This window comes from Pygoscelis adeliae, unplaced genomic scaffold (genome assembly GCF_000699105.1).
Source record: "Pygoscelis adeliae isolate BGI_AS28 unplaced genomic scaffold, ASM69910v1 Scaffold317, whole genome shotgun sequence".
In the NCBI taxonomy this organism is placed as follows: Eukaryota; Metazoa; Chordata; class Aves; order Sphenisciformes; family Spheniscidae; genus Pygoscelis; species Pygoscelis adeliae.
In genome coordinates, this window is record NW_008825155.1 from 497,244 (window position 1) to 515,869 (window position 18,626).

General features: G+C 43.0%; 1 protein-coding gene across 1 annotated transcript in view; it reads right to left on the bottom strand.

Annotated features, from left to right (window-relative positions):
* Positions 1-8,402: 8,402 nt before the first annotated feature.
* Positions 8,403-18,626, bottom strand: part of SH3PXD2A (SH3 and PX domains 2A) — a 220,389-nt gene continuing 210,165 nt past the window's right edge. The window contains 4 exon segments of the mRNA XM_009328440.1: positions 8,403-15,156; positions 15,288-15,407; positions 17,575-17,624; positions 18,429-18,626. The exon segment at positions 18,429-18,626 is cut by the window's right edge and continues 7 nt beyond it. Of these exon segments, the coding sequence (XP_009326715.1) occupies positions 13,261-15,156; positions 15,288-15,407; positions 17,575-17,624; positions 18,429-18,626 (2,264 nt within the window). The 3' untranslated portion in view covers positions 8,403-13,260.

An 18,626-nucleotide genomic window follows, 5' to 3' on the forward strand; every position in this document is an offset into this window, starting at 1 on the left:
TTTCTTTTTTGTCCACCCTCCCCCCCTTCTCCTAAGGTTGATTTTACTCCTTTTCACAAATACTACAAATACACATAAGTAGGACCGAAGAAATTTAGTCTGAGCGCAGCACAGCTCTGGTGGTGGCTCTCAGAGAAAGATGAGGAATGAAGGGAGCAATTAACAGTGGGTTACAATATACATGGGGATACATTAGTATATGGTGATAGAAAACCCTTTCAACCCTAAGCTGGCTGGCTCACTCTACACACAGGGGAAGAGGGGCACAGTTCCCAGGCACACTCGTCACTAAGTTTTTGCCTTAAAATGCCAAGGAACTGTGTGCTGCCTCAGATGCCTGGCATCCTTCAGAGGGCTGGGGTGCCCAAGCAGGACTCCTGCTGCATCACCTGCCTATGTGCCAGAATGGAGGAACATCTTGTAGGTGCTGTTTGCGAACACTGTGCCTCCAATAAGAGCTGGCTCATCCTGGGGCCTGGGTGAGACTCATTTCTCTGCAGGATATTTGTGAAGTGCCACATCCCGGAGTGAAGACATAGCCCCATGCTAAAATGAGGGATGCATTCATGCGAGGTCATTCTCTGCTGCAGGAACAAAAAGTTGGGGAGGGCCAACACCCCTCTGCAGTTCTGCTTTCCAAGGCGGAAGCCAGGCAGTAGGCATGACCCCTTTTACCTACAGATTTGCAGACTGCTAACAGACAACGAGGAAGTGGACAAGACTTCACAGAGGGCTCCTATAGCTGAGTTGGGGACTGAAGTGCTAGAAAACAACCTCATTTCCTCTTTACTATTACATCCCCCCCTATTACAACCTACCCCTCCATTATATCCCCTAATCCACTTCTCTCTGCATGCCCGAGAGATGTCCTGTATAAGGAGCGGGGATCCGTTAGGAGAAACTCTTCAGTTTTACCTGTCTGCTGCTTCACACAGCAAAGAACTTTACTTGTTAAGCTATTTGCGGCCTCCCACCTTCAAAGCCAGATAAGAGGAGTCAGCAGGGCCCAGCAACCTTGCAAGATCAGACCTTAACATCCCATGTTCAAGCACAGCCTTCTCTGCAGCCTGCACGCGGGGGTGTTAAGGGCTCATCCCAACTTGCAGAGCAACCCTTTTATCACAGAACCAAAGGGCCACTCACGCAAAAGGATGCTTTTCTTCTTATTTTGGATCTGATGCCACATCCCTCTCCAAAAAACATCCTGACAATATTTTAAACCTTAAGACCTTGCTCAACACAGACAAAAGGTCTTCATGTTTGAGGGCAGAGGTGAGCAGTCCATAAAGCTTTATGGATTAGAAAAGAGAAAAAAAAAAAAAACCCAGCATACAATAACAACTGAGGCCCAGGGGACGAGAGAAGCTCCTTTATCCATTTAAGCCTAAGCTGAAGTTTAAAATTGCATGTACACATAAGTTGTAAATTATTCTGGGAAAGCTAAATTCAGTGGTTTGACAAACACAAATGGAATTAAAACAGTACTGAAAAAATTGAAAAAACCAAAATAAATCAACTGGATCACAATTAAAAAGGTCAAAAATTTATTTTTCCTTAGGGCATAAGAGGCAATGTAAACAAAATACAAACAAACGAACCAAAAAAAAAAAATCACAAGTCAATTCTTACAGTCTGCAAGCATTTGAAGGTAGAGTACCCTTTTCCCACCTCCCCCCAGAACACTGCAAGCCTGATCAAATGTTAATAAGCAACAATTCTGGACCCTGAAGGTCCAATGAGTTTTGCCATGTCCCCAGCTGGGACTAAATTTCTCATGTAAGAAGGACACTGCATCTGTTTTAACAAACACTTAAAAAAAAGTCCAACAAAATATAAATATTGCAGACAAAGATCTGATTTAGCACCACCTTTGGTCCAAGCAATCAATGAATTGGGAGATGACAGGTACAGTCTGTTTAGCAAGTCCTTTCTGCCTGAGTCTTTGAAAACATTAGAGGTTCACATTGCAAGAACTTGTAATAACACTGAGAAAACAGCCCTCAAACTCTGGCAGTCCCTCACCACCTCCCCTGGTCGTGCACACAGAGAAAGCATCATCGCTGTGCTCAGTGACAGTGTGCATCCTGAATTTCCCTTTCCACTAGAACTTGCCACCCTCCAAAGCCCAGCAGACTGCAGCACCTGCATACTGTCAGGGTGTGTGATGGCAGATGCCTGGAAAGAGCTGAAGTTGTCTAAATGCAAGTTATTTCAGCATATCTGGAACATGCAAATCAGGAGCTCTTATCAAGCATAATTTACTCCAGGCCCTTTTTAGGCTCATCTTTTCCAATACACACATGCCCATCACAGATGCATGGCTATGAATTTTTGCAGGGGTGTCTATACCTAGTTCCGGTGCCACAGCAGTAGTGTGGGCCAGGGTACAGTCACAAGGATCTGTGACAATCCTAGGAAAAATAATAAGTTCATAAAGCACCTGGCAATATTTTACGCTTATTGTAATTTCTTCCTCTACAAGCGTCCAGAACCCAATTTGTCTTTTCCTCCAGTAGTTTTAGAGTAGTCTTAATTAACCATCATTAAATGCGGTTCAATTCCAAGATAATACCAGCTCTAATAAATGCCTAAAGAGAAATGCTGAGATCTACTTTTAGGCACAGCAATCTGAAGTTTTTGCTCTGCATCTTCACATGCACAATTGCCCAAGACAATTTGTGTTTCTCGCTCCCCGTTGAGTGACCCATGCAGAGTTTTTACCTTTACAGGCACAGACGTGAATCAAATCCCCCAAACAAATGTTTGTTTTCACTTCGCTGCTTCAGGGAAAACCCCCAAACCTCAATTGCTTTACATTGTTTTGCAGTTCTCCGAGCAAGCACTTGGGCATGGCACGTGGCCATTCAGTAGTCACGGAGAAGAGGGCAGCACCCTGAGTGCGGCCCCTGACCCACACAGGGCAGCAAAATCCTGACTCAGTCCCCCATGCCTGTGACATGAGCAGACACAGGCTGGATCAACCCCCCATTTACTGCACTTGGCCTACGACAATCACGAGGACCGCTCTGAAACCAGTTCTGGATGGGGCACTAAAGTCAAGTAAAGTCTGCAAGTGTGGATTAGGGGGAAGATAGTGTTTTGCACAACTGTCCCCCCACCCCCACCCCCAGACTGACAAATCCAGAGCAATGAAAACATCGTGCTATGATCATTTCATTAATTCTCACTGGGACAGAAATGCACTTCTATTGTCCCAGTCACAGAACCAGGCCCACAGTACCATATGTATCAGCTAAATCATCACAGGTCCCCAGCTGATCTGTGCTAAAGCTTGAGGGACATTTCTACAGGGTCACTTGGCAAGAAGGAGAGCTGTTTTCCTCACTGATAATGCATCTTTTGTGTTGGCCCATAGAGAAGTTACTCATCTTTGTTAACTAGTACTCTGACCTGCATCAAATCTACCATGTTTACATGCAGACTCAGAGACCGGTCACAAAAAGGTCTTCTGTTTTGTGCCAGATCAGACAGATTGGGGCATCTGACCCTTCATTAACGATAACTCTTGCCATCCATGGCAAAAGGTACTGTTAAGTGCAAAAAATGTCATTTTTGTGGATTTCAGTTTTACTGGGATGACTGAGAAAGGCAACATTTTCTATCATGCACGTGATTTCCTTTTCTAGGAAAGCATCTCAGAGATCCAAGCACATCTGGACCCTTGCAGGAGCTGTTCACTGTGCAAACAGTTTTATCCAACTGGTCACCATCTCGAGTTTATGAAACAAAAATTGGACAATGCAGGAGGCTGCAGTTACTGTTTCTATCTCTAGCTCACATTTGCTAGGTACATTAAGGAGCAATGCAGTGAATGTTAAAATATCTGTCAGCGCTGAAAGAATCAATACTTGGCCAAAAGCTCTAACATCTGCACGGTGAACACTATTCACTCCACTACCTTCAGTGGAGCTGGATCAGAGGCCACAAGAAAATATGGTCCAAAGATGTTACCACAAATAAGGGTTTCCCCAGACTCATTTTCTTCCTCTCTTGGCTTACCTTGCAACCCAAAACAAACTGAATGGACTCCCGCCCATAAACTCTCTTAAAACAAAACAAAAAAGCTCTCAGTTATTCTTTCTCATATATACTGCAACAGAAACCACACCAACTTCTAGAACTTTTCCCAAGCAGAACAGACAGAATGGTTCCCACGTTAAAAAGAAAACAAACAAAGACAGACAAAAAAGTGTCACCAACTTGACCACACACACTAAGACCAGCCACACACTTCTCTATCTCTGGTCACCGACATACTCTCCAAAGCTCCCACCAGGTACATTCCCACCACCTAACCTCTAGAAAATGGAGCACTACACCAACACAGAAATGACAACAGCATCTAATATTCAAGGTCACATTAAGAACATCAACCACCCAGGGAACCCACTGTAAAACCTCACTTAGACCAGGCCTAGATCGATTTTTAATTTTGTCAAATACAAATTTGGGACAGTAAAACCCACAGGGGTTTCCAGTCCAGACACGTGCAATTGCTCTGCTAACGGAGGGGAGCACAACTGCTCAAACAGATTTCAGCCTTCATTCAACAATAGGTTTAAGCTCCCAATAACTGACTACCCAGCATTTCCAGTGACAATTTGGGTTAATTAACAGCTCTGGAAACAGCTACAGATGTACGCGTCCAACTGAGCTGCTTTCAACACCCACCTTGAGTTATCTGCATCTGAACTTTAGCCTAAGCACCAATCAATCAATCTGCTGGCAAGACTTCTCCTGACATGAAATTTGATATTGGGTCTTAACTGAGGAGGCTCATCTGCTTGATTCTCCCCAAACATTGCAGACTAATGAGCACTGCTGCCTGCAATTAAATCTGCAGTAAAGGAACAGCACTGATATAATGTGAAGTTAGCCAGACAGCAGAAATGCACCTACTCTGTGCACTAGTGACCCCACAATACTCAGTTTGGACCCTCAGTACAAAAAAGTCATTGTAATGAACACTTGCTTTTGCAATACTCCAGGTTTGAACTCACCATGAGTAATGAGCAAGTCTTTTCAGCAAGCCTATTCAGCATGCTGCAGAAAAATTCCTCCTAGAGACTGGAAACAATTATAACTTTTTTTCCCCCCTCATGAAAATCCAAGACAGGAAATAGTTAAGTCAGCTATTCAGCGAAATATTTCATTTTTTAAAAGGTTTACTTTAATTCCTTTTTTAATTTGCTCCGGTTTACTAATTGTTACGGGCTAAGTTCCAGTGACTGCACTATTCTCATGTCCTGCTTCTAGGGGATGGAAACAAACTGAACCTGGGTGCTCGGGGGACCCAGAGTCAGAACAGAATTTGATGCTCTCCCAGTCTAAACCCCAAGGATGATGATGGGATTTTGTTTATTTATAAACACTTCCCTGGTGACCCAGAAACAGTTCAAGAACAAGCTCTCAAACCACAGAAGAACTGTTTGTACAGAGAAAGCTGCCATGTTGCTTAAATTTCAGACATCAAATAGAGTCACTAACACAGCTTTGAAGTGGAGTATCTGGAGAAGCCCCAAATATTTATTTTAATATTAAATGTTGTATTTTAAAAATTCTCCTACAGCGCCAAGTGATTCTCCCTTCGCTCTCTTCTCCTCCACCAAGCAGGGACCAAGAAAGACAGGTACCATTGTAACCAAATAACCCTGAGCATCAGGGAAAAATCACTAAACCCAACATTTTCCCAGAAGTGCCACTAGCACAGGGTTGTTTCACAGAGGGCCAACACAGGCAGGCCTGGAACAGCTGCTCTTGCCCGCTCCATCAGCTGAACCTCAGTGTATGCAAACTCCCAGACACACAAACCGCCTCAACTACAACACACACATAACCCATGTTTGTCTTTCTTTGGTGGATCATTGGCTTCAGGATACGGATTCTCATAGTATATCACGGAGTGTGAAACTCAACTTTTCTCAGTAATGAAAAATCCTACCACAGAGCAGTGACGTATTAAAACCATCTATACAGAGAAAGCACCTGCAGTGTCAGACCCAATAATTTATGGCCTTATTAGAAACATCTTTTTCCTCATATTTTAGCTATCCCTCCCCTGCCAATATAGTTATCTCATTTCTTTCCAAATTATCAACATAATTGTCATTATTTTGATTCAGTAACAAACAGGAGTCTCAACTCAGGACAGCAGTGGCTTATGCTGACAAGAACAGGTCTGTAAAACGCCAGTGTGAAGTTTTAAACCAAATTTATTTATTAAAAAAACAAACACAAAACAAAAAAAATTGCACTCTCCAACTAGAATCAATGCTACCTGATGCAAGAACAAATGAAGAACATTGTTGATGGGACCAGCCCAGCCCTGACATTATAAAATGGGAGGAACTAATTTGTTCTGCCTACGCCAGTCAGGTCCACACATGGTGCAGCACAGCTTTCGCTCCAGGAATCGCTGCGGAGCCCTACCCCTGCTGTGAGGGCACCCAAGAAAAAAGATCCCCTTGCTCCACCCTTGGCAATGCATGCACACCCCACAAAATTGACACCCCAAAGTAGAGTTATGGGTGACTTTTTACAGACATCTGTGCTTTGCTCCGAGTTGGGTCTAAGACGGAGCAGGAAAAGCAGCAACAGCAACCTACATCCCAACCCAAGTCAACTGACTGTGGGGGCTCCTGGATCCAGCCCTACATACAGTACTTTGTTTGAAAATTAGACACACACAACAGACATGACTACTGAGCAGCACAGAGGGAGAGAAAGAGAAATACAAGCACTGGGCAGAGCTAGCAGAGGCCAAACAGTTCAATGTGCAGACACATTGCCCATGCATCGCCGCATTGGTGGTCCCTGCTTCTACCAAGCAACTAAAAGCAAATGAAAAATAATAACTTACACAAACATTTGCTCTCTGACCATCATATTGGTACTGCTGGCAGCTATCAAACATTGCATTTATACACAACACTTCGCTATGTGGCTAAATAGCATCTGAAGTTGCCAGAGAAGGAGCCGCCGGTGATGGGAAGCCACCAGCAAATAGCAGCAAAGCTCCAGTTGGTTTTAAAAAGCTGCAAGACTTACAGGGAAGTGGATCATGGCATGGCAGCACCGAGGCTCAGCGGTCCTGTGCACCCTTGGGAGGTGTAGGAACTGAGTGCACGGCGCTTGCTTTTGCTGAGAACGGTCCATGCTGAGCACTCGTGAGATGCTTTGCTCCACTGCGGGTCTTCCGTCAGTGTAACTCTACTGATGCTCATGGACTTCTTGCCAGTTTAGACAAGAGCACGTGAAAGAATTAAGTTGGCTCCTCAAAGCCAGATTCATTTGTAACATATCAGAGGTTTTCCAAAATCATGTAATTGATACCATTTCAGTACAGCTGCAGAATTCAGTTTTTCTGTTTGAATGCCAAGGTCTCTGGTAATATTAAGGCTTTTTGACAAACTTAAGAACAGCAGGACAAAAGTTAAGCAGAAAGCTGAGGTACACTCCCTCTCCAGGGACATGAACTAGAGCCACAGGAGATGCACTTCCTGGAGCTCAGAAAATCAAATGCTCTGGCTTTCACATTTCTCTTGCATCTTACAAGAACAGTCCAGTTTTTCAACGGTAGTAGGTTTTGCTGCTACCTGGAAAGTCACATTATTTTGAACAGATGAAAGTTCTTCCATTCAAATAGAATTTAAGACAAACCCTCTTTTGAAGAGCAAAGCTTCTGCCCAACTTTATTTCGGACCTGAGAGATCAGCCTACACAAGCCAAGAAATATGAAAACACTACCCCAATCAGCTGTGAAATTCTGCAGGTGAGAACTAACCCAGAAAAAATGGGGACTTTTTTTCCTTAGGTTAAAAATAAGGAAAGAAAAAGAAATGAGGACCTGTAAAAATATTCCCATAGCTCTTGCAATAAATACAAGTAACAATACAGTATCAAAACTTGGGACTGCACCAGCAGAAGTATTTTGCCTTCTGAAGTTATCATCAATTCTGAAGCGTAACAGAGGTCGTTAACCAGCAGAGACATACCAGAAGACAGTATCATGCATGGATGACATACAGAGTGTTTCAAGCATAGCTCAGAAGTCCTGTATTGATAAGGATGTTAATGCACATTCTATACATAGCCCTGGCAACATGCTGCATAACCCTTATACTTTCAGTAACAAGTGATGCTTTTTTAACGAAAAGCAGCCATTCCTGCCCCAAACTACCCCAGCTATCAGTCCCTACCTACCAAAGGGTCCTGTTTTCATCCAGCTGCCCCCTCCCCTGCATCTCCCCTTCCCTTAAGAGTGCATGAATAGAGAATTGCAAACATTTCACACTGCACGTTCCACTCCAAGTCCTGGATGAGGGGCCTGTTTATTCTATGAATATTGCACTTATCCGCTCATTGGATTTGTTTTTTCTCAAGAATGCAGAGTATTTGGGAAAAAAATAGAAAAAATTAGTAGGATACAACACAGGAAAATATGAGTTATTGACAAGCTAGCTATGAAGATCTAGAATTAAATAGTACTAGGTCTATTCTGTTAATACTAGTAATATGAAAATAATGAACGCTTTATCAAATTCCCTTGTTTTTCATATAAGATAAAAGCAGTAACTTTCTTTTTAACTGAGGAAAGCAATGAATATATATTACAATAAAATACGATTCATTAAGATCTGAAAGTGATGAAAACAATTATATAATGCCTTCGTCAAACTTTATAGCATCGTAACGGAAGGAGTCTTTGGGGTGTGTATCCACAAGGGCCAAATCAATTTTTTAGCTATACCCGTGCAGATGTGAAATTCCATTTTTAAGAGTGTAACCGTGAGCCAATTTCAATCCTTCATTATCGTGTATTTGCTATTATTGTACACATCGATTTAAAAACTTCCTGTTGACACATCAGTTAAGTATACCGGCACGCACCCATCGTATCTTTTATCTTGAAAAGTTTGGCTTGCAAAGGACTGGTACATATGACTACAACCACCCGTTGCAAGGCGTGAGAGCTAAAAAAATTAACAGGAATTGCCTCCCATGAGGAAGGGGGCTGCTAACAAAAACGTATTACTCTTGCTGTTATGAGAAAGTATTTTGAAAGGGGAGACAAGGGAAACCAGCAATTAAACTTTTCAGGCATTATATAAACCTCAATAACGAACTCAGAAGTGCTCATTATTATTAAAGTTGCAGTATACAGCAAGACACAATTTTCACATTCTTAAATTTTGTTCTCTGGCATTGGAGTTTGGATTTTCTGCTGGTCCAAATTCAAGACTTTTTGGAAGCACGGACAGCGGGTGAGAGCAACGTGGTGACAGCAGCCGCCTCTTCCCCCGGAGGAGGGCCCCCTTCAGTTGCAAATGGCTTTGCCCAAGCCCTGCAGAGCTTTTCCTCTCAACAAGCTGGTTCAAGAATAAACCAGAAAAAGAGAAATTTAAACAGTACTATTGATTTCTGCATTGAGTGTTCACTGAGGTGTACGTTACATTTAAATATTGCTCTTGATCCAGTGTCAGTTCTGACAAATTTAGTAAATAAAGCTTAAGGCAACATGAACATTTTAGAAAAGAGCTAAAACACTTCTAGCACTACGCTGTCCTCTGAGGCACCCTGCCAGGTTTTCCTGCCCTGCAGTCAGCTTTTCTGATTTAGCTTAAGGCCTTTCACTCTGTTTCACAGCTAACAGTGGAAAGGGCTTGCTATTTCGGGTATCAGTGGAGCTGACCAAAACTAGCTGCTCGCCGATGGAAAAAGTAATTCTTTTCCTGGTATCTCTCAGTTGAAAGAATCAAAAAAGATCAGTGAGAGATGCTGTGACAAATGGTAAGATGGGATGGGGAAAAACTGCATTGGGGGGTATTTGCTTTAAAAGCGCCCTTTCAAACACAAGCAGTCAAAACAGTCACCAAATAAAGGGAAGCCCAAACCAAAGCTTTCACACCAAGCAGGAAGCCCGGTGTGCCAGGCGGTGGCCCACATTCATTTCTAGCATCAAGTAGGTAATTTGTGCCCCATCCTTTTTGCTGGTGCAGGTGGGGGCAGAGGCAGGAGGGAGGCCAAGAGCATGGCTTTGCAGCCCATCTACAGGCTCTGGCCTCTCCTCAGGGGGCCATGAAGCCTTTAAGATGGGATAAAGGAGCAATTGAGCCATGGGACACTGGGCTGCTGCTTGAGAAAACCCTGGCAGCACCGCAGGCACCCTCACTCTCTGTCATCCCCTGCACCGCTTGAGGCTCGGCAAACCGCCTCCCTGCAAAAGCCAGAGCTGGAGAAGTGAGCCAGCAAGGTGGAAAAGGAGCTGTGGGACAGACTGACATCTGTTACAGAGCTGGCCCATGTTTCACAGGCAGATCCTGAAGCCCTCACACTAGCCTGAGCCTCGCAGTGAGCCCGCATCCACCGGGGACCAGCCTCATGCAAGGCACACGGCAGCCAGACACCACAACCGTCTGCCAAAAATGGCTTTGCCACCCCAAACCCTGCAAGGACTCCTGCAGCTCAGAGGTGCTCTGGGCTCGGCTTTGCTGGATGCAAGTGCGAATATTTATAGTAGTCCGGGCTCTTCCGTCTGCGTGCTGCTTTCCTCTCTCTGGGTAGGGGCTCATGTCACACCACACTGTACTCAGAGAATTCAGTGGCTCAATGCAGAAGATCTGGGAGCTGTGCTTTTACATCCCCCCAAAGAGATGACCTAGTGGGAATGTCTTTAAACAAAACTTTAGAATATTTTAAATAATAAGTTAATTCTTAATAAATATGTGCTTCAAGAAAATGATAATTATATACTGCACCTTTAAATAATGCACTTAGTTCTCTGCATTGGCTTCCATTTTGGTTTCTTTTATTGTTAAAGTGCATTAATTCAAAATAATGAACCACTTCCGCATCATTATTGTTAAAATAAATCATAACAACATTAATACAAGTCACTAAGTCACTACTATTAGTACTGCAATCTAGCAGATAACTCTATGTATTGCTCTATTTAATACTGTCCAGCAGAAGAATATAATACTTCTATTATAATCTCACAACAGCTCCAGCAGTCTTTTATGGCTGCTACCATATTAGCACAACTAAAAATGAGGAGAAGTATGAGAGACAGGGCCACAATGCCTCAGATACACATCCAGTAAGATGTAGCTAACTGGATATATACATATATATGGTAAGACGTTAAGGTACAAAGAGGACCCTGCACACTGTGATATGAGCTGTTGTGCAGATACACCTCCTTCTCCTGCCACCACAATTTAAAGGGATCCCAACCAAACAGCCCCCCTCCCCACTTGGATGCAGAGAGCTGCTCGAACCACAGCACTGTTCGTAGCCAGTTGTGGCACCTGGATGTTGTTTCAGCTACCAAAAAGGACATCAGTTAGGTTAGCTGTAGGCAACTCTCTCAATGTTACCATGGAAATTAATAAAAAACCCAAACCACAAAAAAAAAAAAGACAAGAAAACATATAAATTGTGTAATTTTTTTTTTGGCAGAGAAACATCCCCAGTAACACACGATATTGTTGTGCTATTTTACTCAGTCCCTTGATCCCAGCTATTTTAAAGTCTTTATAACCTTTACCTTCCAAGCCAAATCGGTATGAAACTCTGGTGGAAAAAAGCTCATGTATCATTTTGTGTAAACCAGTAGTGAAATGGTCTGCCCCGCCCCCAACAGATTTACAATGCTGCCTATTATTTAAAGGAACTAGATATTGATTTTGAGTGATTAACAAGGCCATTAAAAAAAAAAGCATGACTTCCTCAAGTACAGTAGGGATTTAGCCAATGATGTTTACAGTATAGGAGTTGGCTACCTCACAAATAACTCCATATTCCTATCCTTTTCCAATGGATGCCTCTTCCATTTCCCACCACACTACCCGCACTGTGTGCCACATTTCAAAGCATGAGTTAAGAAAGGCAAACAGAAATGGAACTAGCAGAGGCAGCTTCCTGGTTAGATGCATTGTAGACCTAATTGCTTTGATATTAAATCTCTGAGCCTGAGAAGCTCAGGCACACTTTCCAGTACAAATGTACTTTTTGGATTCAAGTGGGAATAGAAACACATATTTGGCTCCTACTTCAGTTTTAAGTCTCTTCTGGTAAAACAAGACAAAAAAAAAATAAAGTAAACCCAGAATGCACAGAAAAGAAAAACAAAACACAGAAAAACAATTCCCCCAAAATATACAAATTAAGGACGTGCAGACTGAGTTTGATGGCTTTTTTTTCCCCTCATTGTAAACACGGATGTTGCAGAAGGTTACGGCTATTTCTAACTAATACCTTGGTGGGCCCTGCCAGCAGTCAGCACGCTTGGATTCGGACCAGATCACAAAAGCAGAAGTAATACATTTGACAGCTTTGTCTTTAGTGTCTTAAGGGACTTTTGTACATTTTGATACTATGACAAGTTTTGAGAAACCCAACTCTGGGAAGAGAATCAACCAGGATCACCTGGCAGGAGTCAGGCACAGAGCTGAATATGGAGCCTACAAAGTAATTGACGTGCTTAAGCATGGGGCTTTATACGTTTGTTTTTACAAGCACCAGTAGGCATCACTGCCCTAGAACACCTGAAATCCCAACACAAAGAACAAGACAGAACGAAAGGAAACAAAAAGCCCCCAACCAACACCACCTGATTGCCTTTTCCGGTGAGTTAGCAGTAACAACAAAACACAGCTGAAGTCAGAGACCAAATCTCTCCACAATGAAAAGGCTCCAAGTCTGGACCAACCAACTGTTGAGAACAGTAAGAAAAAGGTGAACATCTCCAAAGGATTAGAGTCCCTCTGTTTCAGAATTTCCATTCGCTTCTCATTGTAAGTTGTGGAAATGCATCCAAAACTCTTGGGTATTCCACGTACGGACAAGAATGAGGAGAAAGGGAGCCAAGATTGTAAAACAGAGTTTGGCACAAAACTCCCCAAGTAGTTGCATGTGTATTTCTCTCTCACAAAAGGCACACATTTGGTTTCTCATCAATAACGGGAAAGATGGGATGTCATACCCTGTTACACATACAAGATTATTAACAACTTCACAAAAAGGCATTGGACTATGCTGCATCTTCCTCATAGATGCTTATGACACGTTAACCCCACAAACCTCTCCAGAACACGGCAGATTTGTCCTCAGCATAGACTCCTTTGTCTCTTTGTACAAACTGGAGCACAGGGAAACGTCTTTTTGTGTAGCAATTGTTTTTTCCACATGTACACAGCAGGAACAGTATAAATTAGGGAGGTTAAAGTTATTGCAATATTAGTTCTTTTTCTCCAAGTAATTTGAGGGCACCCAGCCTTTGAATGGCTTCACACCATTCATGATCTGGCAGTACCACCAGCCATTTGGGTTCCTTTCGAGGACCTCCATGCAGACACCTTCCTGAAACCCTGCAGTCTCCTCATCCCCTTCATAGTCTGCAATGGAAACATAGACGTCCTTGAGATTGTTGTGGATGAACTGGGATTTCTCAATGGGCTTTGGCCTGACTGTGGACACAGGAATCCCATTCCTCTGGGTAGGGAGGTTAGAGGTGGTCTCAGAGCCCTCTGTACCTGACCGCTCAGGCTGCTTTCCCTTCACGTCACCAGGCTGTGACCATGCGTTACTGAAGGAGGAATTCCGACGGACGGTCCTAAGATGATCTGTAGTTGTTAAAGACTCATTTCTGCGCAAGGAGCATGACAGGTTATTATCCTTTGGTGGTGGAGACACAAACACTGACTGCGGCCGGACGGCAAGTTGTCTCACACCATTCCTCATTTTGACTGGCCCTGACGGTTTTGAAAAACCACCAGGAGGTTTGCTTGGGATGGGTGGTGTTGCACGTTTGCTCTGGTTGATGGTGTTCAAAGCCTGAACCCTCTTCTCTATCTTCTCTAAACTGTTTGACTTGTTTTCATTTTTCCTGTTCCTGGCAAATGAGGCATCAGTCTCTGCTGATGTGGTTTCTTGCTGGTTATCAGGGAGAGCCAAATAATGGGAAGGAGCCCAGCCTTCCATGTCTCCATATTTCAGGTACCACCATCCACTGGCTTGCTTTTCCAGCACTTCCACTTCTACTCCTGCTGGGAAGCAAATTTCAGAATCCTGTACCTTTTGGTATGAGTCAGTGGTCACATAGAAGCACCTGGAGTCATTTTCTTGCTCAGTTTTGGCTGGATGGCTAGAGCAGAAAATGCCACGGGAAGGAGCTGTAATGAGATCAGCCGAGCTCCTCCTAACAGGATCGTCTTGGTTCTCAGAAGCTGTGTGTGGAGGGCTCTCGGACTCTTCACTTCTTGAACCTTTAAGTCCACCTCTGAGTTGTCCAGTTGGCCTCAGCTGACGCCTTAAAGTGCTGATATCCATCTTTTCTTGGCTCTGAGAGTCTGCCTTGTTCAGGAAAGGTTTGGGCCTAACGATTGGCTTTGCTCTAATGGAAGGACTCTGCCCAGGCTCTTTCTTCATGCCTGTTCTTGGCATGCTACGTAAGCCAACATCTGAAGCTGACCTTGGTTTTGTCTCCTCGCTCCTGGAATAATGACACTTTCCAAGATCGGGCTGGATGTTTTTGTCTGTCTTGAGCTTCACAAGTGATGATTTAGGAGAGCTGGAACATGGAGAATTCCTTCGGATCAAGGAGACAGAGGAGCTTTTCTGAGAATCGGAGTCTCCACTAGATTCCTTATTGGACAAAGCATCTTCCACATAACGCCTGAATCCCTCGTTCTCATAGATGGTCTCTTCTTCATGAGCAACATCTTCTGAAGACTCTCCTACTTTGAACTTTGGTTTCTGAAGTGATGACACGGGAGAGGGCTTGAGGGGCTGAAACAGTCGTTTTTCAGGAGTGCCCTCTTCACGATGACTTTCACTCACTTCACACTCCGAGTCAAAGCCAAAGGCAGGCACATCATACTCAGGTTCTTCGTATTTCAGCTTGTGGGGAGAGTCCTGGGTATCTCCTGCAGAAACCGTTCCTGGAGTTGTTCCTTCTTCAGAGTCTTTTGGTTTACTGGGAGGTGCTGGGGGAGGAACTTTTGGGCGGGTTAGAGTACTGGTTCTTCTGTTTAAATTCGGCTTCTTCCTCTTGTCAATGTAAGATGCTGGAGCCCATCCTTCCTTCTCTCCAATCTGCACATACCACCAGCCACCAGAGTTCTTTTCTATAACCTAGGAGATGACAAGGAACATGTTACTTAGACAAAAATCTCAACCAATTGCTTTCCACTCCTCCCCTTTCAATCCAGTCCCCTGCAATAGCCAAATATTACAATTTTTCCAGCTGCACTGTTAAGTCTCACCTCTGCTTTTTGTCCTCCACGAAAGCTTATGCCATCAGAGATACATGACTGGAACTCTGCAATGGTGTAGTATTCCACTTCCACGGAGGGTGGCTCTGGTGGTTTAGGCAACTGAAAACCCTACGGCAAATAGGAAGTTTTGTTCAATTAAACCAAAGAAACAGTGGGCTGAACAGCAGTATGAAAAAATATTTGCTTTTTTTCACTAAAACTCTTCCTTCTTCCTGTGCTACTTCTTAATGATAACTTCCCAGTTCTCCAGAGTGGAAGCTGATGTATTGAGATGGGCCACAAGAGAGAAGCCTTTCAAAATACACACTGTTCGTGCCGCCTTCACCAGCTATTAAAACTGTGATAATCTTTACCTGAACAGTACAACATTTTACTGATGGGCCATAAAGCGTGACCTGCCATTCCAGTCACATAACAGCCCATTTACTCTGAGATTTTGTCCAGAAAGACTCAGTTCTGCTTGGCTTGCCACAACTGCAGAAAATTGCATTGCAGCAGGCCTGTAACAGATTCTGCCTATCATCAAATATACTACATTAAAATGTAATCCTAATGAATTATTGCTTTTAATCTGCTGCTGGATTTTTAAACAATCTGAAATAGTCAGTGATATGAGCTAATGGGCATCTTTTGTAGCAAGAAACAAGGATTATATTGTGGACCTCTCTGAAGAGCTTTGCTCAGCTAAAGTGATAGGAGAAAGGAAGGACTTTACTATAGGATCAAAAGATTCCAGTTCTTCCCCATAACCGAGACCCAGAACCTCTACTCAATCCCAACACAACCTGCATTTAAATTGCGTAGAGTCTCCATGAGAAGCAGAACAATGCTATTTACAGCCATTCTGGCAGCATACCAGACTCCTCCAAAAGCTAAGTACCTTTAAATTAAGCTGTCACATTTTAGCGTTTGTTACAATTATTTTTAAGGTGATAAATGGGATAAGAGTCCTTTCAAGAATTTCAATATCGAAAGCTTTTCAGATTAGCCCATTGCTCATCTACAGGATGACTAGATGATGGTGAAGCTTCACAGCTTCTGCACTTCACTGCTTATGGTTCTAACACAAGAAGTACAGTATGTCAGGATCTCTTGAACACAGGTCAGACTTGCCACAGACAGACACAGAACAGCCAAAGACACACAATGATCCTAAGCCATTAATGGAAGAAAGGCAAATTGCATACTGTGCTTTATTCACGCGCTCCTCCATTTCTAAGATATTCTCATTGTAACTAACAATCCATGTTTCATCACGCACAGTATGTGGCATTTCACAGAGAATGCATCACTGCACCTTAGGAACCGTGTCTAACAATGTTATAATTGGATGTTTATGCACTATAAATGCTGAAATACAGCAGAAGTGCAGCATAATAAAATGCCTTCAGATAATAGGATGGTTTGGATTAAATGAAGATAATTGGAAACAGCAGACATGTTCAGGGTTTCACATATATTATCACTGTTATTTTTAGCATGGGATTAAGCGTAGTAGTCTTGCCAAAATGAAGTCTAATTGAAAATAATGCAAAGAGAAATAGGAAGAAAATGCTAATATGTTATTCATCTAGTTTGTTAAGAGGCATCTCAGATGACACAGAAAAATTACAAGTCACATACTGCTCATAAACGGTACAGCAAAGATTAAACACTACGTATTGCCTAGCTATAAACAAGTTATTAGCATGACTTTTGTGCAAATAGACTACTGGGTAGTTCCTATCTGAAGATCACAGTCCTAATCTCAAATTGGTCTAAACTTCCAGAATTCTAGCTTTGAGGATAAACAATCATAGGTCTCATTCCTGTAGCACACATCCTTCCATAAGACCCCAAGTCACTTTAAACATACACAAGAGTGAAGCTTAGCCACCTCAAAGATGGTAGTAATGGAAGGAGGGGAGACACTCCCAGTTGTTAAAGACAAGAGAATGTCAAAAGATCCAGTCTGGGCTAAAGACACACAGAGGAACTTTAAACCTTTTGAGTCAGCCAAACGGGCTTCAATGCTCATGCACAGAGCATAGAAGCTTTAGGATGTTCTCCCTTCAGTTCAATACCTGCTTAGCTGGGGCAACATTTTGAAAAACAGAAATCCCCAATTAACGTTAGGATGTCCAGAGGTCTGCTCAATACTTAAACAATAAAATGAACAGGTATACAAATAAAGGATCTCTCAGATACCCCCCACACCTTGTACAGCTGTAGAAAGTCTCATAAAGCACCTGCACACCTACCCCACCACTAACATACACCATAAACCAATACAAACCAGACTGGATTCTCTTCGTGGGGGTGGCCTTGTTCTTAGGTTTGGAGAACCTAAGCAGGAAAGGGAAAAGGGAGAGTTTATTTAACTTCGTAAGTATTGCTAAACACGTTTTTTCAGCAGCTCTCTGGTGTTACACAGTTTGAGAATATCAGAAGTCAGTATTTGCAATATTTAAGGCATCTCTATGAAACAAGATAGGAAACTATGAGGGTGTATTAGAAATACCAAGGTAGCTTAGCTATTCATCTCAGCTAAGCCAGCAAATTTAAGAGGAAATCACTGCCAGAAAGTAGTGGATTGTATTTTCTGACCAGCAGTAAAATTAATCCACTAAATTAATAACACTCACACTGTCCTCTATCATTGTATCTTGCCATTCCTCGCACAGACTAGCGTTAGCATCTGCATTTTGCAGATGAATTAGTAAAAACATTATAGCAACTTGCCCCCAGGAAAACAGCAGAACAAATGCAAGAGAAGACATAGGTAGTCTCCTTGACTTTAACACACCATCACATCATTTGCATTACTGGGGATGGGGGACACATTTTAGAGTGTTCAAAAGGAAAAAAGTCTTCTCTGGGAAAAAGAAAAAAGTAAACACATACTGGCTAAGATAAAGAACCACCAGTCAGCCCTTGTATAAAGCAAAGTTAAATTTTATCACTATTAATGAAGGACCATGTCCTGCAGTCCCTGCAGATCTACAGACAATGAAAAGATCTGCTCGTGTAGACCCAGCTATAAAGCCAGGACACATAGGACTTCAGCTGACAGGCAATGCTAGCCCTGAAAGGTAGAAAACAAGAATTCATTGCAAGCCAGTGGAAACCCAGACTACTTTACTGCCTTACTTATTTGAGCTCTTTGTGGTGCTATCCTTGCTATGGCTGGGGATCCCTGGGCCAGTTTGGAAGCCTGCTTGTCTGGGGTCATCATGGCATTGCCATTAGAATCATTGCACAGGATGGGCAAACTGATTTCCTTCTTGGTGATATGGGTTTCTGTAGTCTCGTTTTCTGCTTGAGTTTCCTTGTCAGCGGATGATTTCT